The sequence below is a fragment of the Entelurus aequoreus genome, linkage group LG27 (genome assembly GCF_033978785.1).
Source record: "Entelurus aequoreus isolate RoL-2023_Sb linkage group LG27, RoL_Eaeq_v1.1, whole genome shotgun sequence".
NCBI lineage: Eukaryota > Metazoa > Chordata > Actinopteri > Syngnathiformes > Syngnathidae > Entelurus > Entelurus aequoreus.
Genome location: NC_084757.1, coordinates 37,844,917 through 37,872,416, shown reverse-complemented (window position 1 = coordinate 37,872,416; position 27,500 = coordinate 37,844,917). Strand labels below are relative to the sequence as shown.

Below are 27,500 nucleotides of genomic sequence, written 5' to 3'. Positions count from 1 at the left end.
ACATTTCTAATTGTCTTTTTTTTTAAAGGCACAAAAAAACAGAGAATCTTACATTAATGAATATAAAACTTAGACAATACTATAATGAGGTTGCAAAGGTAAAATTAATTTTCAAATTAAAAACAAGGAATTCACGCATGACTACTGTATAAGTATTGGGTGTGGTCACGTGGTCGAGTGGCGGCGCCTTCCCGGACTGTAGTAAAATGAAGGGACGGAGAACGTCGTCTTTCCTTTCGGTGTACAGTAGCTTTTACGAGCAGTGGCTTAGCGCGGCGGTCTGTTTGTAAACACATTTTCTACATGTTTGATAAAGATGTGATTGTATTGTTCACGGACTAGTTGGTTGCACGCCGGAGCCGGGCGGGCGAAGCCGGAGAGGCTTTATTTCCCAGCTGCACTTGAAGGCGTCCCCTGCCTGTGAGGTAAGTGTGGCTGCCGAGCAGACTCTTTTTCTACTTTCTTACTTTTAGGACTTGCGGAAACTAACGTTGAAGCAACATCCGCCGCAAACATTGCAGCGATTTAACTCGTCGACAGTCAGCTGGTGGCCTTTAAAAAGCGGCGCGGACTGCCTCGATGAAGCTATTCAAAAACAAAAATATTCGACTTCCGTTAAGATAACAAATTCGCTATGAAATAAATTCCCTCGGTCCTGTGTCGTTCTTTAATGTTCATATTTTTATTTTATATTATTTTTATTTGGGGCAGAAAAGTTGACTCAATTGACTTTGCAAGGTGCAAACTGCTAGCTTTGTTAGTATGTGGGGTGGTTCTTCTTCGCTTACGTGTGCGTGCGCATGCGCGCTAGTGCCACTCAGCGGACGGATACGTTACTGCAACTCTCTCTCTCTCTCTCTATATATATATATATATATATATATATATATATATATATATATATATATATATATATATATATATATATATATATATATCCACACTTGTTTTGGTCAAGGGCTACATTGCAAATAATATATGAATTTGCCTATACATTTGAATATTATATACTATATATTATGCTCACTGTAAAAAAAAATAAAAAAGTATATTTTACAGTAAAAACTGGCAACTCACTCACCAGAATTTTACCGCAGTAAAAAGTTTTTTTTTGTTTTTTTTTTACAACATTTACAGTAAATGGAAAAAATGTCAGCTTGGTGGACAGAATTTTACAGTAAAATGTACTGTGGTTTTACAACGTCTTACTGTAAATGTAAAAACGGCACCACTATTATTAAAAAAAAAAAAAAAAAATCTGGCCAGTTTTTTACCGTCAAAAAATGTGCGACCCTTTTTCCGTTTTCACGGTAAAAACAAGTGTAGATTTCACTATGGAAAAAAACCCAAACGCTCAGTTGACAGAATTTTACTGTACGAAAAATATTTTTTTATTTGTTATTCAAAGTTAATATGCTGTAAAAAGCAGCATCAATTTAACCCCTAGAACCGACATTGTGAACTCGCTTTGAAATCAAAGTTCTTTTTAACTTGAACCCCAAAAATTGTTTAAAAGTATGACAATACAATATTTGTTGCAATATTGGATAGTAGTGAAGTTGAAAAAAATGTGCAGTACGTACATTTTATTCTGTCCAAACGGAAAGAAGAAATACATTTAGTAAGCAAAGATGTGGTACCTTCTTGACGCATCTTTGTTCCAAGCCATAGAAAATGATGCTGGCCCCCGGGGCCTTGAGTTTGACACCTGTGCAATAGAATATTGTCAGGAAGCGTGACAAAAACACAGGTTGCTGTCATGTAAAATACAAAACAGCACAATATATGACAAGAATTAGCTAAAAAGGTAGCATTTCAACACTAACAAGCTAACAGTTAGCATGTGTCAAGTAACAAAATGTTTGACTCTGAGGTGTATACCTGCAAAATTAGCTAAAAAGGTAGCATTTCAACACTAACAAGCTAACAGTTAGCATGTGTGAAGTAACAAAATATTTGACACAGGGGTGTGTACCTGCAAAATTAGTTAGAAAGGTTGCATGCTAACACTAACAAGCTAACAGTTGGCATGTGTCAAGTAACAAAATGTTTGACTCTGAGGTGTCTACCTGCAAAATTAGCTAAAAAGGTAGCATTTCAACACTAATAAGCTAACAGATAGCATGTGTGAAGTAACAAAATATTTGACACAGGGGTGTGTACCTGCAAAATTAGCTAAAAGGGTAGCATTTTAACACTAACAAGCTAACAGTTAGCATGTGTGAAGTAACAAAATGTTTGACTCTGGGGTGTATACCTGCAAAATTAGCTAAAAAGGTAACATGCTAACACTAACAAGCTAACAGTTAGCATGTGTCAAGTAACTAAATGTTTGACGGTGGGGTGTATAAATAATAATAATAATAATGGATTAGATTTATATAGCGCTTTTCTAGACACTCAAAGCGCTTCACAGAGAAGTGAGAACCCATCATTCATTTTTACAACTCATTCATTCATCATTCATTCTCCGGTGTGAGCGGCACCGGGGGCAAGGGTGAAGTGTCCTGCTCAAGGACACAACGGCAGCGATTTTTGGATGGTAAGAGGCGGGGAGCGAACCTGCAACCCTCAGGTTTCTGGCAAGGCCGCTCTACCCACTACGCCATGCCGCCCCCATATACCTGCAAAATTAGCTAAAAAGGTAGCATTTCAACACTAATAAGCTAAAAGTTAGCATGTGTGAAGTAACACAATATTTGACTCTGGGGTGTATACCTGCAAAATTAGCTAAAAAGGTAGCATTTCAACACTAACAAGCTAACAGCTAGCATGTGTCAAGTAACAAAATGTTTGACTGTGTGTTGTATACCTCCAAAAATAGCTAGAAAGGTTGCATGCTAACACTAACAAGCTAAAAGTTAGCATGTGTCAAGTAACAAAATGTTTGACTTTGGGGTGTTTACTTGCACAATTAGCTAGAAAGGTTGCATTCTAACACTAACAAGCTAACAGTTAGCATGTGTCAAGTAACTAAATGTTTGACTCTGAGGTGTATACCTGCAAAATTAGCTAAAAGGTAGCATTTCAACGCTAACAAGCTAACAGCTCGAATGTGTCAAGTAACAAAATGTTTGACAGTGGGGTGTATACTTGCAAAATTATCTAAAAAGTTAACATGCTAACACTAAAAAGCTAAGAGTTAGCATGTGTGAAGTAACACAATATTTGACTGAGGTGTATACCTGCAAAATGAGCTAAACAGGTAGCATTTCAACACCAACAAGCTAATAGTTAGCATGTGTGAAGTAACAAAATATTTGACTGAGGTGTATAACTGCAAAATTTGCTAAAAAGGGTGCATTTCAACACTAATAAGCTAGCAGTTAGCATGTGTCAAGTAACAAAAGGTTTGACTTAATGGTGTATACCTGCAAAATTAGCTAGAAAGGTTGCACGGTGTCACAATAACAAGCTAACAGTTAGCATGTGTCAAGGAACAAAATATTTGACTCTGGGGTGTATACCTGCAAAATTAGCTAAAAAGGTAGCATTTCAACACTAATAAGCTAACAGTAGCATGTGTGAAGTAACAAAATATTTGACTCTTGAGGTGTATACCTGCAAAATTAGCTAAAAAGGTAGCATTTCAACACTAACAAGCTAACAGTTAGCATGGGTCAAGTATCAAAATGTTTGACTGTGTGGTGTATACCTGCAAAATTAACTAGAAAGGTAGCATTTCAACACTAATAAGCTAACAGTTAGCATGCGTCAAGTAACAAAATGTTTGACTTTGGGGTGCATACCTGCAAAATTAGCTAAAATTAGCTACAAAGTATAAAAATAAAAATAGTAAGTAAGAATATATAGTAAGAAATTAAAATAGAAATAAAATGATGACACACACTAGATAAAACAGAAACATAGATACAAATAGAAATAAGAGCATGCAAACACTGATAGGCAAGCAGTGCATTTAAAAACAAGAAGGCAGAGAAATGAGATAAAAGCTGTGCTAAAAAGGTGACTTTTTAATCAGAGTTGTCTTCATGCAGGATGAGCATCGCTAGGCAGGTGTGCTCCAGGTTAGCATTTGGTCCAGCTAGCAAGACCTGCAGAAGAAGCTTTTTCACTTCCCAAGTAAGTCAAGCAAACATTCAGCATGCAAACAGTTACACTGAAGTTCATGCACAATTAGCTAGAAAGGTTGCGTGCTAACAGTAGCATGCTGAGATGCTAACAGTTGGCGTGCGTGAAGTAACACAATGTTTTACTCTGGGGTGTATACCTGCAAAATTAGCTTGAAAGGTTGCATGCTAACAGTTAGCATGGGTGAAATAGCAAAATGTTTGACTCTGAGGTGTATACCTGCAAAATTAGCTAAAAGGGTAGCATTTCAACACTAATAAGCTAACAGTTAGCATGTGTGAAGTAACCAAATGTTTGACTCTGAGGTGTATACCTGCAAAATTAGCTAAAAAGGTAGCATTTCAACACTAATAAGCTAACAGTTAGCATGTGTGAAGTAACAAAATATTTGACACAGGGGTGTGTACCTGCAAAATTAGCTAAAAGGGTAGCATTTCAACACTAATAAGCTAACAGTTAGCATGTGTGAAGTAACAAAATGTTTGACACTGAGGTGTATACCTGCAAAATTAGCTAAAAGGGTAGCATTTCAACACCAATAAGCTAACAGTTAGCATGTGTGAAGTAACAAAATGTTTGACTCTGGGATGTATACCTGCAAAATTAGCTAAAAGGGTAGCATTTCAACACCAATAAGCTAACAGTTAGCATGTGTGAAGTAACAAAATGTTTGACACTGAGGTGTATACCTGCAAAATTAGCTAGAAAGGTTGCATGCCAACACTAATAAGCTAACAGTTAGCATGTGTGAAGTAACAAAATATTTGACTCTGGGGTGTATACCTGCAAAATTAGCTAGAAAGGTTGCATGCCAACACTAGCATGCTGAGGTGCGTTAATGCTTAGCTCAGCTGTTCAGGGGTTCTGCCCAAAAAGCATCAGTTCATTCTGGTCCCGGTCCGACAGCACACCATGGCGTCTCGACACGGCAACTCCAGGAGGATCGAGGGACTGGACAAGAACGTGTGGTCAGTAAGCCGCGCTCCACCCTCGGCGACTCGGTAGCAACTTGCCCTCCCTTGCAGGGTGGCCTTCACCTCACTGGCGGCCGACCCGTCCGTGGTTAACCTGGGCCAAGGCTTCCCGGACGTGGAGCTGCCGCCGTACATCAAGGAGGCGCTGGTGGAGGCGGTGTCGGTGGACAAGATGAACCAGTACACCCGGGGCTTCGTGAGTAGGCACACCCAACGCCAAACTGTGGTCGAAATCGCTTTGTTTGCCCCAAATAGTTTAATTTGAAATGTAATACTCAGGAGTTTGTATCGAGAACTGCTGTGAGAACCTAAAAGCCACTTTTAACAACACCTCTAGCACGAGCTGGCTAGCGTCGACACACCCGGTTGTCAACATAACTGACACCGCAACTTGCCGTTGTGTATTGGAAACTATTACATCAAGTAGTCAAACAATATTGTCTTTCACGTAGGGAAGGAATGCGTTATTCTTTGTACATTGAATACAAGGTGGGAGGGAGGGAGTAAGCTCAGTCTGGAGGGGGGAGAGAGCACAAGACACAACTCAGTGGAAAGCACCGGGCCATCCAGGCCTGAAATGTAATACTCCAGGAGTTTGAATAGAGAACTGTTGTCAGCATAGTAGTGACAAGTGTCTTTTAAGTTCTCACGACACCTCTAACACTGGCTGGCCAGCGTCGACACAAGCGGTTGTCAACATAACTGAAACCGCAACTTGCCGTCGTGTATTGGAAACTATTACATCAAGTAGTCAAACAATATTGTCTTTCAAGTAGGGAAGGAATGCGTTACTCTTGATACTCTGACTACAAGGTGGGAGAGAGGGAGTAAGCTCAGTCTGGAGGGGGGAGAGAGCACAAGACACAACTCAGTGGAAAGCCACCTTTAACAAATTACATTTCATAGTAATTTGTTAAAGTTAAAGTTTGATTTGAAATGTAATACTCCAGGAGTTTGTATCGAGAACTGCTGTGAGAACCTAAAAGCCACTTTTAACAACACCTCTAGCACTGGCTGGCCAGCGTCGACACAAGCGGTTGTCAACATAACTGACACCGCAACTTGCCGTCGTGTATTGGAAACTATTACATCAAGTAGTCAAACAAAATTGTCTTTTAAGAAGGGAAGGAATACGTTATTCTTGATACTCTGAATGCAAGGTGGGAGGGAGGGAGGGAGTAAGCTCAGTCTGGAGGGGGGAGAGAGCACAAGACACAACTCAGTGGAAAGCACCGGGCCATCCAGGCCTGAAATGTAATACTCCAGGAGTTTGAATAGATAACTGTTGTCAGCATAGTAGTGACAAGTGTCTTTTAAGTTCTCACAACACCTCTAACACTGGCTGGCCAGCGTCGACACACCCGGTTGTCAACATAACTGACACCGCAACTTGCCGTCGTGTATTGGGAACTGTTACATCAAGTAGTCAAACAATATTGTCTTTCAAGAAGGGAAGGAATACGTTACTCTTGATACTCTGAATACAAGGTGGGAAGGAGGGAGTAAGCTCAGTCTGGAGGGGGGAGAGAGCACAAGACACAACTCCGTGGAAAGCAACCTTTAACAAATTACATTTCATAGTAATTTGTTAAAGTTAAAGTTTGATTTGAAATTTAATACTCCAGGAGTTTGTATCGAGAACTGCTGTGAGAACCTAAAAGCCACTTTTAACAACACCTCTAGCACTGGCTGGCCGGCGTCGACACAAGCGGTTGTCAACATAACTGACACCGCAACTTTCCGTCGTGTATTGGAAACTATTACATCAAGTAGTCAAACAAAATGGTCTTTTACCTTCGATATGGCATGCGTTATTCTTGATACTCTGAATACAAGGTGGGAGGGAGGGAGTAAGCTCAGTCTGGAGGGGGGAGAGAGCACAAGACACAACTCCGTGGAAAGCACCGGGCCATCCAGACAATGTTAGCTGGAATGAAGAAGAGTCTTTCCCTGGTCAGAATGTGCTTTTCGTAGTAATACTACAGTTTGTCATTGACATATTTACATATTGACATTGCATATTTATTTATGATTTTATCTAAAACGTGCGGTGGCACAGTAGACCTAAGTATCCGCTAAAAACAAGGCTTCATTGAACAAGTGTATTTCATATTTTTAGCCACTAACATTAAACACAGTTTGAACAGTCACACTGTGTTTGAATATAGTACTATAAAACACTGTACTTTCCCACAGTTAGAGAGTGACTGCTGTAAAAAAAAAAGTCAAATGGGTGATTAGGTATTTTTATTCAGATTATTGTTTACATCTGATATTTTATACAATAAAACCTCAGGCTGCTCGTTTCACTGGTTCTGTGATGCAGATGCTACTTTAGAAAACTGCATTAGCATTAGGGCTGCAACAACTAATCGATTAAAATTGATTATTAAAATAGTTGCCGATTAATTTAGTCATCGATTCGTTGGATCTATGCTATGCGCATGCGCAGAGGCTTTTTAAAAAAAAAAAAATTATTTTTTTTTAAATTTTTTTTATTTAATAAACCTTTATTTATAAACTGCAACATTTACAAACCGCTGAGAAACAATAATCAAAATAAGTATGGTGCCAGTATGCTGGTTTTTTTCAATAAAATACTGGATGGGATAGAAATGTAGTATGTCTCTTTTATCCGATTATCAATCGATTAATCGAAGTAATAATCGACAGATTAATCGATTATCAAATTAATCGTTAGTTGCAGCCCTTATTAGAATGTAAAAAGTCAGCACAATTTTAACTTAAAATGCCTTTTAAAAAGAAAACCTTTTTTTTTTTTTTTTTTTCCCCCCTTCGGTCAATGGTCAACAAAATAAACAAACAGTTTTACATAAACAAACAGTTGTACATTCATAAATTAAAAATGTTGCAGAGCGAAAGGGTTTAGGCTGAAGTTGAAGACTTACTGCACCTAACCTTATAAACAAAGTCAAATACAAGATGAGCTTCCAAAAATTATGAAATGTCCTTTTCACAACATATTATAAATACACTTTGTACACAACATAAATACTGTTCAATTATATACACTGTAAAGGCATGTGAAATATCCTTGTACACGTGTTTGCACCAATTATATACAAACCCCGTTTCCATATGAGTTGGGAAATGGTGTTAGATGTAAATATAAACGGAATACAATGATTTGCAAATCCTTTTCAAGCCATATTCAGTTGAATATGCTACAAAGACAACATATTTCATGTTCAAACTCATGAACAAATAATAATTAACTCAGAATGTCATGGCTGCAACACGTGCCAAAGTAGTTGGGAAAGGGCATGTTCACCACTGTGTTACATGGCCTTTCCTTTGAACAACACTCAGTAAAGGTTTGGGAAGTGAGGAGACACATTTTTGAAGTGGAATTCTTTCCCATTCTTGCTTGATGTACAGCTTAAGTTGTTCAATGTCTGGACTACAGGCAGGCCAGTCTAGTACCCGCACTCTTTTACTATGAAGCCACGTTGATGTAACACGTGGCTTGGCATTGTCTTGCTGAAATAAGCAGGGGCGTCCATGGTAACCTTGCTTGGATTGCTCCAAAAGCTGTATGTACCTTTCAGCATTAATGGTGCCTTCACAGATGTGTAAGTTACCCATGTCTTGGCCACTAATACACCCCCATACCATCACACATGCTGCCTTTTACACTTTGCACCTAGAACAATCCGGATGGTTCTTTTCCTCTTTGGTCCGGAGGACACCACGTCCACAGTTTCCAAAAACAATTTGAAATGTGGACTCGTCAGACCACAGAACACTTTTCCACTTTGTATCAGTCCATCTTAGATGAGCTCAGGCACAGCGAAGCCGACGGCGTTTCCGGGTGTTGTTGATAAACGGTTTTGGCCTTGCATAGGAGAGTTTTAACTTGCACTTACAGATGTAGCGACCAACTGTAGTTACTGACAGTGGGTTTCTGAAGTGTTCCATGTGGTGATATCCTTTACACACTGATGTCACTTGTTGATGCAGTACAGCCTGAGGGATGGAAGGTCACGGGCTTAGCTGCTTACCTGCAGTGATTTCTCCACATTCTCTTTGATGATATTACGGAGCGTAGATGGTGAAATCCCTCAATTCCTTGCAATAGCTGCTTGAGAAAGGTTGTTCTTAAACTGTTCAACAATTTGCTCAGGCATTTGTTGACAAAGTGGTGACCCTCGCCCCATCCTTGTTTGTGAATGACTGAGCATTTCATGGAATCTACTTTTATACCCAATCATGGCACCCACCTGTTCCCAATTAGCCTGCTCACCTGTGGGATGTTCCAAATAAGTGTTTGATGAGCATTCCTCAACTTTATCAGTATTTATTGCCACCTTTCCCAACTTCTTTGTCACGTGTTGCTGCCATCAAATTATAAAGTTAATTATTATTTGCAAAAAAAATAAAGTTTATGAGTTTGAACATGAAATATGTTGTCTTTGTAGCATATTCAACTGAATATGGCTTGAAAAGGATTTGCAAATCATTGTATTCTGTTTATATTTACATCTAACACCATTTCACAACTCATATGGAAACGGGGTTTGTGTTTAATAAGTAATGTATTTGTATGTCTTCTCAATTGCTTTGTAAATGTATACACCAAATATTGCAAAGATGGGATGATGTTGTAGTTAGATTAACAATGAGTTTCTTGCAAGTATTATTATCACTGGAGGAGGAGGACTAGCTAAACATGCTTCACTACACACCGTAGGAGGATACAATAGCTCACCGGCGTCACAATGTAAACAAATGCCGTGGGTGGATCTACACCTGACATCCACTGTAACGATACCAAGTACAAGAGCGTATCTAGTCGACACTACTATGATTACATCAATATATTTTATCGTCACAAAATCTTTTTTCTTTTTTTCAAAATGTATATTATGTTTATAAAGTCAGTAAATACGTCCCTGGACACATGAGGACTTTGAATATGACCAATGTATGATCCTGTAACTACTTGGTATCACATCCATACCTAAGTGTGTGGTATCATCCAAAACTAATGTCAAGTGTCAAAGAAGAGAAGAATAAGTGATTATTACATTTGAACAGAAGTGTAGATAGAACATGTTCAAACAGAACATAAGCAGATATTAACAGTAAATGAACAAGTGGATTAATAATCCATTTTTTTTACAGTTTGTCCCTCATAATGTGTACAAAATAATAGGTGTATAAATGACACAATATGTTACTGCATAGACTAATTAGGAGTCTTTGTTTGTTTACTTACTACTAAAAGACAAGTTGTCTAGTATGTTGACTATTTTATTGAAGGACTAAATGACAATAATAAACATATGTTTCATGTACACTAAGAGTTGTTGTTCAAATAAAGACAATAATGACATTTTTTGTGGTCCCCTTTATTTACAAAAATATCAAAATATATTTTGGTACCGGCACCAAAGTGTTGATATGGGAACAACCTTGGTGTATTCATTTTGGACGTAACAAAGGAGTAATAAAATAAAAAGAGAGTGATGTGTTTGAAACAACGTTTACATTCTAACATGTCCGAAAAGGAGTAGGAAGAAGCAGAGTGAATGGTGAGGTGCCCAAGGACCCCCACATCTACTAAATGTGCTAGAAAAGAGGAGTGGCCTTACAAAGGAGTGTTGTGTCGCCATGTAAAGAAAGGTAAGGTGTGCATCTCGTCCGCAGGGACACCCCGCTTTGGTGAAGGCGCTCTCCCAGGTGTACGGGAAGGTGCAGGGGCGCCATATTGACCCCATGAAAGAAGTCCTGGTCACCGTCGGAGGGTACGGCTCCTTGTTCTGCACCATGCAGGGTCTGGTGGACCCGGGGGACGAGGTGAGAGTCTTCCTCCCGCTCCAGGTTCTACCAGTCACCGCGGTCTTCCTCCCTCCAGGTGATCGTCATAGAACCTTTCTTTGACTGCTACGTGCCCATGGTCCGCATGGCCGGCGCCACGCCCGTCCTGGTCTCGCTACGCCCGGTAAGCACGCCCTCGCACTTTGAAATCGCCCGCGCCTCGGACTGAAGGCGAACTCTGTGGCAGAAACCGGGGAGGAAAACTGCCTCCAGCGCCGACTGGTTCCTGGACCCCGAGGAGCTGGCCGGTAAATTCACCTCCAAAACCAAGGCCATCATCATCAACACCCCGCACAACCCCGTGGGGAAGGTACGCGCGCCAACACGCCACACCTGAAGCGGTTCTGAAGTGTGGACCCCCCCCCCCCCCCCCCGCAGGTGTTCACCAGAGAGGAGCTGCAGGTGATCGCTGACTTGTGCCTCAAACACGACACGCTGTGCTTCAGTGACGAGGTCTACGAGTGGATCGTCTACCGGGGGTGCCAGCACCTGAAAATAGGTTTGTCACTGTAGTAGGCTCCGTCTTTTTGCACGATACGTACGATACATCGTGATAATGCATCAGTCGGCAAATTTGACAAGCCAACAAACTCGTCCTCGACGCTATGTAGCATTCGAGAAATAGGTAAACATGCTACACGACGCATTGCTAGCCACTAAGCTAGAACACAAAAACGATTCATTATTTTCAAAAATGTATAAAAAAAATTTTTTTGACGCAACTAGCCTCCTAAGGCTAGTTGCAGGTAAGCGTGCGCCTCCTACGGCTAGTTGCAGGTAAGCGTGCGCCTCCTAAGGCTAGTTGCAGGTAAGCGTGCGCCTCCTAAGGCTAGTTGCAGGTAAACGTGCGCCTCCTACGGCTAGTTGCAGGTAAGCGTGCGCCTCCTTAGGCTAGTTGCAGGTAAGCGTGCGCCTCCTTAGGCTAGTTGCAGGTAAGCGTGCGCCTCCTACGGCTAGTTGCAGGTAAGCGTGAGCCTCCTACAGCTAGTTGCAGGTAAGCGTGCGCCGCCTACAGCTAGTTGCAGGTAAGCGTGCGCCTCCTACGGCTAGTTGCAGGTAAGCGTGCGCCTCCTACAGCTAGTTGCAGGTAAAATACGTTTTCAGGTCATCCTCATGCAACCAGAAGGAGATTTTCCAACCCGTAACTTGTGTTTTTAAAAACTTTTTATTATCATTATTATTATACCAAATAATACATTGCGAGAATCTGTTATTAAATCAAGGAAGGATTATGAATCCAATCGTAATCCCCCGGAATCGGATCAAATCGTTAGGCTATAAACGAAAGTGGGCAAATCGATACAACAGTAACGATACCAAGTACAGTATCAGTATATGGCCGATTTTTTTTTAATCATTAAATAGACTTTAGGGGGGTAAAAACAAATGAAATCAGAGCAAATAGCAGAAAGGAATTAAAACAATAATTAATCTTGTTACTCCACTATTGTCTGATTATAATTGTCATCCAAAATGTAATCATTGAATGATATTGAAAATGATCAGTATCAGCATTGGTATGAGCGATACTGCCCCTCTAGTACTCGGTATCATGTGTAGTATCACCCAAAATATCCAAACAGAAGAATAAGTGATGACTACATTTGAACAGAAGTTAACAGTAGATTATTAATAATAAATGTCATATGTTATTGTATGTAAACGCTTTAATTATCATGTACCGTATTTTCCGGAGTATAAGTCGCTCCGGAGTATAAGTCGCATCTGCCGAAAATGCATAATAAAGAAGGAAAAAAACATATATAAGTCGCACTGGAGTATAAGTCAGGGGAAATGTATTTGATAAAAGCCAACAACAAGAATAGACATTTGAAAGGCAATTAAAAATGTCTGAAGACTAGTGAACAACAGGCTGAATAAGTGTACGTTATATGAGGCATAAATAACCAACTGGTATGTTAACCTCACTTATTATGGTAAGAGTCATTCAAATAACTATAACATATAGAACATGCTATACGTTTACTGTCACTCCTAATCGCTAAATCCCATGAAATCTTCTTCCTCGGTGTCGCTTCTGAACAACTCTGCCAACTCCAAAGGTAGACAATGCGCCGCTTCCTCTTCTATCGGTACGTCGCTTACGTCAGAGTCATCGTCAGTTGCAGTTCCAATTATTGCAGCCATTCTGAATCCGGACAGGATGGTTTCGGTCGTCACTGAAGCCCATGCTTTGTCCATCCATCCAATGACATCCAGAAAAGTTGCATGGCGCATTCTCCCGGTTGCCGTGAAGCTGTGCTCTCCTTCCATCATCCGCTGCTTGCAGAGGTTGCGCAGGACTGCCTTAAAGCTCCTATTCGCGGAGATGTCAAGTGGCTGGAGTATTTTGGTTAAAGGCCTACTGAAATGAATTTTTTTTATTTAAACGGGGATAGCAGATCTATTCTATGTGTCATACTTGATCATTTCGCGATATTGCCATATTTTTGCTGAAAGGATTTAGTATAGAACAACGACGATAAAGATCGCAACTTTTGGTATCTGATAAAAAAAGGCTTGCCCCTACCTAAAAAAAAGCCATCAATCTGTCAATCCTTTCCGTGCATGACGTAGTCAGTTGAACATATACGCAAAGTTCCCTATTGTTTACAATGATGGCCGCATGAAGTGAGAGAGATTCGGACCGAGAAAGCGACAATTTCCCCATTAATTTGAGCGAGGATGAAAGATTTGTGGATGAGTAAAGTGCAAGTGAAGGACTAGTGGGGAGTTGAAGCTATTCAGATAGGGAAGATGCTGTGAGAGCCGGGGGTGACCTGATATTCAGCTGGGAATGACTACAACAGTAAATAAACACAAGACATATATATACTCTATTAGCCACAACACAACCAGGCTTATATTTAATATGCCACAAATTAATCCTGCATAAAAACACCTGCGTGTTTGTTACGCTAGCTACTAGCTCCTCTGCTAGCTCCTAGCTCCATAGAACACGCCAATACAATTCAAACACCTGATCAACACACACAATCACTCAGCCCAAAAGACAGTTCACCTAACCCAAGGTTCATAAAGCTTATATATTTTTAAAAAGTTACGTACGTGACGCGCACGTACGGTCAAGCTCTCAAATGTTTAGCAGCCAAGGCTGCATACTCACGGTACCTGATATTCAGCTGGGAATGACTACAACAGTAAATAAACACAAGACATATATATACTCTATTAGCCACAACACAACCAGGCTTATATTTAATATGACACAAATTAATCCTGCATAAAAACACCTACGTCTTTGTTATGCTAGCTCCTAGCTCCTCTGCTAGCTCCTAGCTCCATAGAACACGCCAATACAATTCAAACACCTGCACAACACACACAATCACTCAGCCCAAAAGACCGTTCACCTAACCCAAGGTTCATAAAGCTTATATATTTTAAAAAAGTTACGTACATACGCAAAAAAAAAGTTGCGCACACACGGTCAAGCGATCAAATGTTTAGAAGCCAAAGCTGCATACTCACAGTAGCACGTCTGCGTCTTTGTCATCCAAATCAAAGTAATCCTGGTAAGAGTCTGTGTTGTCCCAGTTCTCTACAGGCGTCTGTGTATCGAAGTCAAAAGTCCTCCTGGTTAGAGTCTCTGTTATCCGAGTTCTTCCATCTTGACTGCATCTTTCGGGAATGTAAACAAAGAAGCGCCGGCTGTGTACTGTTGTTGCTGACTTCTTTCGAAAAATACGTCCGTTTCGCACCGACAACTTTCTTCTTTGCTTGCTCAGCTTCTTTCTCCATAATGCAATGAACATGATTGCAACAGATTCACGAACACAGATGTCCAGAATACTGTGGAATTATGAAATGAAAACAGAGCTATTTCGTATTGGCTTCAATGTGGAAGGCATACCCGTGTTCGCCGGGCTACGTCACGCGCATACGTCATCCTCAGAGGCGTTTCGAACCGGAAGTTTAGCGGCAAATTTAAAATGTCACTTTATAAGTTAACCCGGCTGTATTGGCATGTGTTATAATGTTAAGATTTCATCATTGATATATAAACTATCAGACTGCGTGGTCGCTAGTAGTGGCTTTCAGTAGGCCTTTAAGCCTCCGGGGATGATGGCATTTCAGTAATAGTGGCCTCCGCTTTTCGCCAGTCCCTTACAAGTTTCTCGTTTACTGCTGCTCGATTGCCGTTTCCTGCTGCATGTTTCACTACTTCCAGCTTGTATCCTGCAGTATATGATTTCCTTTTCAGTGCCATTTTTGTTCAGCCCTTTGTTTTCATAAGTTACCGGCAATGGTTGAAATGGTGGAAGTAGTACCATAGCCGGTAGCATCTTCTTTTCCCACAATGCACTTCTGCCATGACCCGCCTCCGCCGAATTTTCATTGGTTGACGTGTGTGTGACGATTGCTGACATCCGGCTAGTCTCTTACGTAAATGAGCTAAATAATATTATTTGATATTTTACGGTAATGTGTTAATCATTTTACACATTTCACCATAAAAGTAGGTGACAGTGTCATCACCAGGAAAGATGAGGTCACCTACCTAGGTTCCATTCTAGAGGCTAACCTTTCCTGTGATAAAATGGCAACCAAGGTAATCAAAAAGGTTAACCAACGAACGAGATTTCTCTACAGAATTTCCTCTCTGGTCAACAAAAGCACCTTGAGGATTCTGGCGGGAACTCTCGTTCAACCCTTTTTCCATTACGCATGCACCTCCTGGTACCCTAGCACCTCCAAAACCCTCAAATCTAAACTCCAAACATCTCAGAACAAGCTAGTCAGATTACTTCTAGACCTCCACCCCAGATCCCACCTCACTCCTACCCACTTCTCTAAAGTGGGCTGGCTCAAGGTGGAGGACAGAGTTAAACAACTTGCACTGAGCCTAGTCTATAAAATCCGCTACACCTCCCTGATACCGAAGTACATGTCAAACTACTTCCTTAACGTAAATGACCGCCATAACCACAACACCAGGGGGAGCTCCACTAACCACGTTAAACCCAGATTCCCAACTAACAAAGGTCTTAACTCATTCTCTTTCTATGCCACATCAATGTGGAATGCGCTCCCAACAGGTATAAAAGAAAGGGCATCTCTATCCTCCTTCAAAACCGCAATAAAAGTTCACCTCCAGGCAGCTACAACCCTAAACTAACACCCTCCCCGGATTGCTAATAATCAAATGTAAACAATCAAATGCAGATACTTTTTCTTTTTCTTATGCCTTCTGATCTCTCTCTCTCTCTCTCTCTCTCTCTCTCTCTCTCTCTCTCTCTCTCTCTCTCTCTCTATGTCCACTACTTGATGTCCATATCCTACCCCCCCCCCTCCCTCCACACCCCTGATTGTAAATAATGTAAATAATTCAATGTGATTATCTTGTGTGATGACTGTATTATGATGATAGTATATATGATAGTATATATCTGTATCATGAATCAATTTAAGTGGACCCCGACTTAAACAAGTTGAAAAACTTATTCGGGTGTTACCATTTAGTGGTCAATTGTACGGAATATGTACTTCACTGTGCAACCTACTAATAAAAGTCTCAATCAATCAATCAAAAACATAAGTCGCTCCTGAGTATAAGTCGCACCCCCGGCCAAACTATGAAAAAACTGCGACTTATCGTTGGTGTTGGAGGAGTTGTGAATGAATGAAATATGAAATCCGTGCTGCAGTCTGCAGGTGTACCTAATGTTGTGGCCCAGCAGTCATTCCCAACTCCTCCAACACGAACATTATTGTTTTTGCACTTTTTGGCTTCTTATTAAATAACTTTTTTAAATAGATTCAATCTTGCACGTGGAAAGTTTAAGTGTGGGCTTTAGTTGATATAACACTCCCGTCAGGGGGTGCATTCTACGGCGGGGGTGCATTCTCTACCACCAGGAGGCGGGATTACTGCGAGCCTCAGCCAGTGTGTCTTCGCAGCAGTTTTATGAATGCTCAGCACAAGAAATACTTTACACAAATACAGTTGTTGACAAAATACACTGTACATTATACACCTCAGCTAACTCAACTATGGAAATGTATAATATAATTCATATAGCAATACGGTCTCACTGCACAGCAGGCCAGCAGTTAGCCGAGTCATTGCGCAATCCATGTTGAGGCACAACTGAGTGACGCCTCAACTGGCTGCTGATCGTCTCTTCTCAGTATTTGAACGGCAAATGTGAAAATTCAGCGATTTTGAATAAAAATAATCTAAAACTGGTGAAGTTAAATGGAAAATAACTTTATAGTATAATCACTGGATACATATAACAATTTAATGAATTTTTTTTCTTTTTACATTTTTTTTCTTTCCATGATGGCATGTGAGGCCCCGCCTCCCCTGCCTCCACGTCACTGCATATTAGGGGTGTCAAAAAATACATTTTCGAATGAATCGTGATTCTTTTTTGTTAATGATTCTTAATCGATTAAAAAAAAAAGACATTTTTTAAAAATCCTTTTCAGACTAGCAAATCCTATTGTTGATGTAATATAAGTAATACAAATATTTATCATTTATCTATTTCATGGAGGGATGTTTCTCATAGAACTGGCATCCAATGTTATTAAAAAGTAATGATTACAAATCATTACCCCTAGGAATTGAACGGTGTGGCGCACAAAGATTCACAGCCCTGATAAATATCGTCATTGCAGGTGGCTGATACCGTATCGTGATATCAATTTTAGGCCGTATCGCCCGTGCCTAGTTTGCGCTACCAAACGTTTCCCGCTCTTCCCTCGCAGCCACTTTGCCGGGCATGTGGGATCGAACCATCACCATCGGCAGCGCGGGGAAGACGTTTAGCGTGACCGGATGGAAGGTGAGGAGTCCTCTTGACATTGTGAACAACCTCATGAATATTCATGGATGCCAAATTTATGTCGTGTCACGTAATTGTCGTCCCCCAGCTGGGTTGGTCCATCGGACCCCAGCACCTGATGAGGCACCTTCAGACCGTCATGCAGAACACGCTGTACACCTGCCCCACACCTTTGCAGGTAAGCGTGCGCCTCCTCTGGCTAGTTGCAGGTAAGCGTGCGCCTCCTCTAGCTGGTTGCAGGTAAGCGTGTGCCTCCTACAGCTAGTTGCAGGTAAGCGTGCGCCTCTTACAATTAGTTGCAGTTAAGCGTGCGCCTCCTATGGCTAGTTGCAGGTAAGCGTGCGCCTCTTACGGCTAGTTGCAGGTAAGCGTGCGCCTCCTACAGCTAGTTGCAGGTAAGCGTACGCTTCCTACGGCTACTTGCAGGTAAGCGTGCGCCTCCTTTGCCTAGTTGCAGCTAAGTGTGCGCCTCCTACGGCTAGTTGCAGGTAAGCGTGCGCCTCCTACGGCTAGTTGCAGGTAAGCGTACGCCTCCTATGGCTAGTCGCAGGTAAGCGTGCGCCTCCTATGGCTAGTTGCAGGTAAGTGTGCGCCTCCTACGGCTAGTTGCAGGTAAGCGTGCGCCTCCTTCGACTAGTTGCAGGTAAGCGTGCGCCTCCTTCGACTAGTTGCAGGTAAGCGTGCGCCTCCTTCGACTAGTTGCAGGTAAGCGTGCGCCTCTTACGGCTAGTAGCAGGTAAGGGTACACCTCCTCCGGCTAGTTGCAGGTAAGCGTACGCCTCCTACGGCTAGTCGCAGGTAAGCGTGCGCCTCCTACGGCTAGTCGCAGGTAAGCGTACGCCTCCTTCGACTAGTTGCAGGTAAGTGTGCGCCTCCTACGGCTAGTTGCAGGTAAGCGTGCGCCTCCTTCGACTAGTTGCAGGTAAGCGTGCGCCTCCTTAGACTAGTTGCAGGTAAGCGTGCGCCTCCTTCGACTAGTTGCAGGTAAGCGTGTGCCTCCTACGGCTAGTCGCAGGTACGCATGCTCCTCCTCCGGTTAGTTGCAGGTAAGCGTACGCCTCCTACGGCTAGTTGCAGGTAAGCGTGTGTTTCCTACGGCTAGTTGCAGGTAAGCGTGTGTTTCCTAAGGCTAGTCGCAGGTAAGCATGCGCCTCCTACGGCTAGTTGCAGGTAAGCGTGCGCCTCCTCCGGCTAGTCGCAGGTACGCATGCTCCTCCTCCGGCTAGTTGCAAGTAAGCGTACGCCTCCTACGGCTAGTTGTAGGTAAGCGTGCGCCTCCTTTGGCTCGTTGCAGGTAAGCGTGCGCCTCCTAAGGCTAGTCGCAGGTAAGTGTGCGCCTCCTACGGCTAGTCGCAGATAAGCGTGCGCCTCCTACGGCTAGTCCCAGGTAAGCGTGCGCCTCCTGCGTCTAGTTGCAGGTAAGCGTGCGCCTCCTGCGTCTAGTTGCAGGTAAGCGTGCGCCTCTTACGGCTAGTTGCAGGTAAGCGTGCGCCTCCTACGGCTAGTTGCAGGTAAGCGTGCGCCTCCTATGGCTAGTCGCAGGTAAGCGTGCGCCTCCTACGGCTAGTTGCAGGTAAGCGTGCGCCTCTTAAGGCTAGTTGCAGGTAAGCGTGCGCCTCCTAAGGCTAGTTGCAGGTAAGCGTGCGCCTCCTATGGTTAGTTGCAGGTAAGCATGCGCCTCCTAAGGCTAGTCGCAGGTAAGCGTGCGCCTCCTACGGCTAGTCCCAGGTAAGCGTGCGCCTCCTGCGTCTAGTTGCAGGTAAGCGTGCGCCTCCTGCGTCTAGTTGCAGGTAAGCGTGCGCCTCCTACGGCTAGTCGCAGGTAAGCGTGTGCCTCCTGCGTCTAGTCGCAGGTAAGCGTGCGCCTCCTGCGTCTAGTCGCAGGTAAGCGTGCGCCTCCTGCGTCTAGTCGCAGGTAAGCGTGTGCCTCCTGCGTCTAGTCGCAGGTAAGCGTGCGCCTCCTGCGTCTAGTCGCAGGTAAGCGTGCGCCTCCTGCGTCTAGTCGCAGGTAAGCGTGTGCCTCCTGCGTCTAGTCGCAGGTAAGCGTGTGCCTCCTGCGTCTAGTCGCAGGTAAGCGTGCGCCTCCTGCGTCTAGTCGCAGGTAAGCGTGCGCCTCCTGCGTCTAGTCGCAGGTAAGCGTGTGCCTCCTGCGTCTAGTCGCAGGTAAGCGTGCGCCTCCTGCGTCTAGTCGCAGGTAAGCGTGCGCCTCCTGCGTCTAGTCGCAGGTAAGCGTGTGCCTCCTGCGTCTAGTCGCAGGTAAGCGTGTGCCTCCTGCGTCTAGTCGCAGGTAAGCGTGCGCCTCCTGCGTCTAGTCGCAGGTAAGCGTGCGCCTCCTCCGGCTAGTCCCAGGTAAGCGTGCGCCTCCTACGGCTAGTCGCAGGTAAGCGTGCGCCTCCTGCGTCTAGTCGCAGGTAAGCGTGCGCCTCCTGCGTCTAGTCGCAGGTAAGCGTGCGCCTCCTGCGTCTAGTCGCAGGTAAGCGTGCGCCTCCTACGGCTAGTCGCAGGTAAGCGTGTGCCTCCTGCGTCTAGTCGCAGGTAAGCGTGTGCCTCCTGCGTCTAGTCGCAGGTAAGCGTGCGCCTCCTCTGCACAGACCCGGCGTGACCGTGCGTTTCTCGCCAGGAGGCCGTGGCGCAAAGTTTGCTGCGGAACTACGAGATGATGGGTCAGCCCGAGTGCTACCTGACCTCTCTGGCCGAGGAGCTGGAGGGGAAGAGGGACCGCCTGGCCGCCATCCTGCAGGAGGCGGGGATGTCGCCCATCATCCCCGAGGGAGGCTACTTCATGCTGGCGGACGTCACGGCGCTCAGTGAGTTGCTGCTGATTTTCTTTTTTCAAGGCCACTTTTGTTCCAGTAGTGTGGATGGCTGGACACTCGGAGTGTAACAGCACTTTGGTTTGAAGTCGGACTGACTGGGTAACATCGCCGATCCATTCATAAGGTTCTAAAACGATTCAATAGAGTAATTATTGAAAATGTCTCAAATCTTTTACGAAACACAAACGTACTTTTTTTCTCCTCACTGTTGAACTTTTTAAACTTCCTCCAAAGTCTATTTTGAAATGAGAAAAGAACTGAAAGTGAACTTGTATTGGGAGCAAGGATTCTTGGGGTCAATGATCCGATTCAGAATCTATTCTCCACTCAAAGTCAATACTTTTTTTTAATAACATTGGGTGCCAGTTCTATAGTGAACTACATTCCTCCATAAAATAGCTCTGATACATTTTTATATTACTTAAAAGAAAACTAGTTTTGTTGAATACAATTCTAGCCAAACATTGAATAAAGTCAAATAGAAATAAGACAACAAGAGAAGTATCCAACACTAAAATAGATGTGTACAGCAGATATAGATCATCTACATCTACATGACTGGACAGGACAGGTTGAACAAAAAAAATAATACATATATATTTTTGGAGTCTATTAAGAATCGTTACAAACAAGAATCGCTGGTAAACTGAATTTTGTATTTTATTTTTAATTTTTTTGACACCCCTAATGGATACTGTTCACATTTAACTGATTCCTGATACCTGGGAGTCAATACCGGTACCAATTTTACGCACTTTTGTGTGTGTTAATAAATACTGTTAACACCCACGCTAATATTAACACTCAATCAGTAATCGTACTCTTGATTTAAACTATATTCATTCATTTGATCTAAGCTACTTACAGGCTACAACCTTGTCAAACGATATGTGTTTAACACCTTAAGACTGATTAGAAAATGAAATACTAACCAAATATATTCAAATGTATAATAGACTGTACTTATATTATTCACATGCGAATAATGCTGTATAATAGACTGTATTTATATTATTCACATGTGAATAATGCTGTATAATAGACTGTATTTATATTATTCACATGTGAATAATGCTGTATAATAGACTGTATTTATGTTATTCACATGTGAATAATGCTGTATAATAGACTGTATTTATGTTATTCACATGTGAATAATGCTGTATAATAGACTGTATTTATGTTATTCACATGTGAATAATGTTGTATAATAGACTGTATTTATATTATTCACATGTGAATAACGCTGTATAATAGACTGTATTTATGTTATTCACATGTGAATAATGCTGTATAATAGACTGTATTTATATTATTCACATGTGAATAATGCTGTATAATAGGCTGTATTTATGTTATTTACATGTGAATAATGCTGTATAATAGACTGTATTTCTATTATTCACATGTGAATAATGCTGTATAATAGACTGTATTTATATTATTCACATGTGAATAACGCTGTATAATAGACTGTATTTATATTATTCACATGTAAATAATGCTGTATAATAGACTGTATTTATATTATTCACATGTAAATAATGCTGTATAATAGACTGTATTTATATTATTCACATGTGAATAATGCTGTATAATGGACTGTATTTATAGTATTCACATGTGAATAATGCTGTATAATAGACTGTATTTATATTATTCACATGTGAATAACGCTGTATAATAGACTGTATTTATATTATTCACATGTGAATAACGCTGTATAATAGACTGTATTTATGTTATTCACATGTGAATAATGCTGTATAATAGACTGTATTTATATTATTCACATGTGAATAACGCTGTATAATAGACTGTATTTATATTATTCACATGTGAATAACGCTGTATAATAGACTGTATTTATATTATTCACATGTGAATAACGCTGTATAATAGACTGTCTTTATATTATTCACATGTAAATAACGCTGTATAATAGACTGTATTTATATTATTCACATGTAAAAAATACCCAAGTGTTTATAGTCTATTGTGAGCGAACTGTTCAACATACTGTATTGTTAAAAGTCGTTGTGCTATATTGTCATCAGTGTTGTACCTCAGTCCTAATTTTAAGGTTTGAGTAATTCTTTAAACAAAAGTGAAGCTTTTGTGTAAACAGTTTTAATATAAAAAAACCCCCCCAGAAACATACAAAACTCCAAATTGCTGGCAGGTCATTTTCTAATGAATACATACCTCAAATAAAATAAGTACATCATAGAGCAACATTGATGCATACGTAGGGATCACTTTTGTGCATTAAAGATGCTAAAATCAATCAAATATACAGTAGGTCAAACATCAGAATAGTTTTTATTGCCATTGTTTGAGAACGTGTTCATGCTAACATATTGCTCAAAAAGGCTCATTGTGTCTTCTTCTTCATAGTCGTTTCTAGTTTATTTTAGTCAGGCAATATTTCCAGACAATATTTCATCAGCAGTCTTCTTCAAAAGGCTCTAAAACAAAAACAAACAGACAAGATTACTCAAATTCCTTGCAAAAATCATTTACTTTCAATTAGGGCTGGACGATACGGATGAAAACTGCGTCATAGGTGTTTGGTATCGGTCGATATGGATAATAATCGATATTTTTTAATGAAAAATAAGGAGCGGGAGGAAAATATATTTTATTGTAAATGTACACTATTTTGGAAATAACGGCTGTTTACATTAATTTGCCCTGTTACTCTTATTTCACTATGGAAAGGAATTTTGGTTACACAGTAATTATTTAAATATTATAATTATATCGGTCGATATTGATGATTATTGGAATTTTTTGTCCTATGCAAAATAAGGAGCAAAAAAAAAAAAAAAGGTTTTATTGTAAATGTAACTTCCTCTGATTATAATCCCTCAGCTATCAAGGCATGGAAAACAAACAAAATAATCAAATCACACTTAACAATAAGCTCTTAAAAATAAGGAATATGTAAGAAATGCTTGATAAAGTGTAAGAAAATAGTGCAAAGTGTGAAAATGTCAACATAGAGAAACCTGAGAACTATTTTCTACAGGCTTAGTGCTAGGAAATAATGGCTGTGTAACATTAATTTGCCCTCTTATTCTTATTTTACTATGGAAAGGAATTTTTCTTATACAGTAATTATTTAAATATTATAATTATATTGATAATTATTGGAATTTTTTGTCCTATGCAAAATAAGGAGCAAAAAAAAATTTTTTTTTTATTGTAAATGTAACTTCCTCTGATTATAATCCCTCAGCTATCAAGGCATGGAAAACAAACAAAAATAGTAAAATCACATTGAACACTTAACAATAAGCTCTTAAAAATAAGGAATATGTAAAAAAAAATGCTTGATAAAGTGTAAGAAAATAGTGCAAAGTGTGAAAATGTCAACATAGAGAAACCTGAGAACTATTTTCTGCAGGTTTAGTGCTAGGAAATAACGGCTGTGTAACATTAATTTGCTCTGTTACTCTTATTTCACTATGGAAAGGAATTTTTGTTACACAGTAATTATTTAAATATTATAATTATACCGGTCGATATTGATAATTATTGGAATTTTTTGTCCTATGCAAAATAAGGAGCAAAAAAAAAGATTTTATTGTAAATGTAACTTCCTCTGATTATAATCCCTCAGCTATCAAGGCATGGAAAACAAACAAAATAGTTAAATCACATTGAACACTTAACAATAAGCTCTTAAAAATAAGGAATATGTAAGAAAAAATGCTTGATAAAGTGTAAGAAAATAGTGCAAAGTGTGAAAATGTCAACATAGAGAAACCTGAGAAGAACTATTTTCTGCAGGTTTAGTGCCAGGAAATAATGGCTGTGTAACATTAATTTGCCCTCTTATTCTTATTTTACTAAGGAAAGGAATTTTTGTTATACAGTAATTATTTAAATATTATAATTATATTGATAATTATTGGAATTTTTTGTCCTGTGCAAAATAAGGAGCAAAAAAAAAAAAAGATTTTATTGTAAATGTAACTTCCTCTGATTATAATCCCTCAGCTATCAAGGCATGGAAAACAAACAAAATAGTAAAATCACATTGAACACTTAACAATAAGCTCTTAAAAATAAGCAATATGTAAGAAAAAAATGCTTCATAAAGTAATAAAATAGTGCAAAGTGTAAACATAGAGAAACCTGAGAAGAACTACTTTCTGTAGGTTTAGTGGCAGGAAGATCCAGCTGTGCTCTAAAGGGTGAGCTAAGGTGGTGTGGTATTAGCGCTCTTGCCTTGCATCATGTGCAGACCACATTGCTCTGACGACGGTCCCTTGGGGGAAAAATGCACAAAAGTGCCATACTGTCGGCTTCACAAGGAAGGGAGAAAACAAAGTATGTTTTATCAAACGCATTTTTTATTGATATCGATTACGTGTCCATCATGATATATATTGATATTATCGCCCAACCCTAGTTGCCGATGCAGTTTTTTTTACATTTAATTGTAGACTCTGCACATCTTTCTTTGTGTGGTTGTAGGTTTTCAAAACACACATACTGTACGTATACTGTATACATGTATATGTATACTGTATACATGTATATGTATACTGTATATGTATACTGTATACATGTATATGTATACTGTATATGTATAGTGTATACATGTATATGTATACTGTATACATGTATATGTATACTGTATATGTATACTGTATACATGTATATGTATACTGTATATGTATAGTGTATACATGTATATGTATACTGTATACATGTATATGTATACTGTATACATGTATATGTATACTGTATACATGTATATGTATACAGTATACATGTATATGTATACTGTATACATGTATATGTATACATGTATACAGTACACTGTATACATGTATATAGTATAGATGTATATGTATACAGTATACATGTATATGTATACATGTATACAGGTATATGTATACAGTATACATGCATATGTATACAGTATACATGTATATGTATACATGTATATGTATACAGTATACATGTATATGTATACAGTATACATGTATATGTATACATAATTGTAGACTCTGCACACCTTTCTTTGTGTGGTTGTAGGTTTTCAAAACACACACTGTATGTATACTGTATACATGTATATGTATACTGTATACATGTATATGTATACTGTATACATGTATATATGTATACTGTATACATGTATATGTATACTGTATACATGTATATGTATACTGTATACATGTATATGTATACTGTGTATACTGTGTATATGTATACTGTATACATGTATATGTATACTGTGTATATGTATACTGTATACATGTATATGTATACATGTATATGTATACATGTATATGTATACTGTATACATATGTATACATGTATATGTATACATGTATATGTATACTGTATACATATGTATACATGTATATGTATACATGTATATGTATACATGTATATGTATAAGTATACATGTATATGTATACAGTATACATGTATATGTATACAGTATACATGTATACTGTATACATGTATATGTATACAGTATACATGTATATGTATACATGTATACTGTATACATGTATATGTATACAGTATACATGTATATGTATACAGTATACATGTATACTGTATACATGTATATGTATACAGTATACATGTATATGTATACAGTATACATGTATATGTATACAGTATACATGTATATGTATACATGTATATGTATACATGTATATGTATACAGTATACATGTATATGTATACAGTATACATGTATATGTATACAGTATACATGTATATGTATACAGTATACATGTATATGTATACATATACATGTATACTGTATACATATACATGTATACTGTATACATATACATGTATACTGTATACATATACATGTATACTGTATACATATACATGTATACATATACATGTATACATATACATGTATACTGTATACATGTATATGTATACTGTATATGTATACTGTATACATGTATATGTATACTGTATACATGTATATGTATACAGTATACATGTATACAGTATACATGTATATGTATACTGTATACATGTATATGTATACTGTATACATGTATATGTATACAGTATACATGTATATGTATACATGTATATGTATACAGTATACATGTATATGTATACAGTATACATGTATATGTATACAGTATACATGTATATGTATACAGTATACATGTATATGTATACATGTATATGTATACATGTATATGTATACAGTATACATGTATATGTATACAGTATACATGTATATGTATACAGTATACATGTATATGTATACTGTGTATATGTATATGTATACTGTGTATATGTATACTGTATACGTGTATATGTATACTGTGTATATGTATATGTATACTGTATACATGTATATGTATACTGTGTACATGTATACTGTATACATGTATATGTATACAGTATACATGTATATGTATACAGTATACATGTATATGTATACAGTATACATGTATATGTATACATGTATATGTATACAGTATACATATACATGTATACTGTATACATATACATGTATACTGTATACATATACATGTATACATATACATGTATACATATACATGTATACTGTATACATGTATATGTATACTGTATATGTATACTGTATACATGTATATGTATACTGTATACATGTATATGTATACAGTATACATGTATACAGTATACATGTATATGTATACTGTATACATGTATATGTATACTGTATACATGTATATGTATACAGTATACATGTATATGTATACATGTATATGTATACAGTATACATGTATATGTATACAGTATACATGTATATGTATACAGTATACATGTATATGTATACAGTATACATGTATATGTATACATGTATATGTATACATGTATATGTATACAGTATACATGTATATGTATACAGTATACATGTATATGTATACAGTATACATGTATACAGTATACATGTATATGTATACTGTGTATATGT

The 27,500-nt window shown here is 39.3% G+C and overlaps 1 protein-coding gene across 4 annotated transcripts in view; it reads left to right on the top strand.

The window, feature by feature from the left end:
* Nucleotides 1-188: 188 nt before the first annotated feature.
* The window catches only part of LOC133644721 (kynurenine--oxoglutarate transaminase 3-like), a 38,964-nt gene continuing 11,652 nt past the window's right edge, over nt 189-27,500 (top strand). The window contains exons 1-11 of one of the 4 annotated variants that reach the window (XM_062039434.1): nt 189-425; nt 3,999-4,083; nt 4,999-5,060; nt 5,118-5,262; nt 10,737-10,886; nt 10,945-11,031; nt 11,095-11,217; nt 11,286-11,406; nt 17,646-17,722; nt 17,811-17,900; nt 20,342-20,528. In XM_062039434.1, the coding sequence (XP_061895418.1) occupies nt 4,000-4,083; nt 4,999-5,060; nt 5,118-5,262; nt 10,737-10,886; nt 10,945-11,031; nt 11,095-11,217; nt 11,286-11,406; nt 17,646-17,722; nt 17,811-17,900; nt 20,342-20,528 (1,126 nt within the window). In that variant the 5' untranslated portion in view covers nt 189-425; nt 3,999. Of the gene's footprint in view, nt 426-3,824; nt 4,084-4,998; nt 5,061-5,117; nt 5,263-10,736; nt 10,887-10,944; nt 11,032-11,094; nt 11,218-11,285; nt 11,407-17,645; nt 17,723-17,810; nt 17,901-20,341; nt 20,529-27,500 lie in introns of those variants that run through there. The other 3 variants (XM_062039436.1, XM_062039433.1, XM_062039435.1) reach the window with 3 other exon arrangements.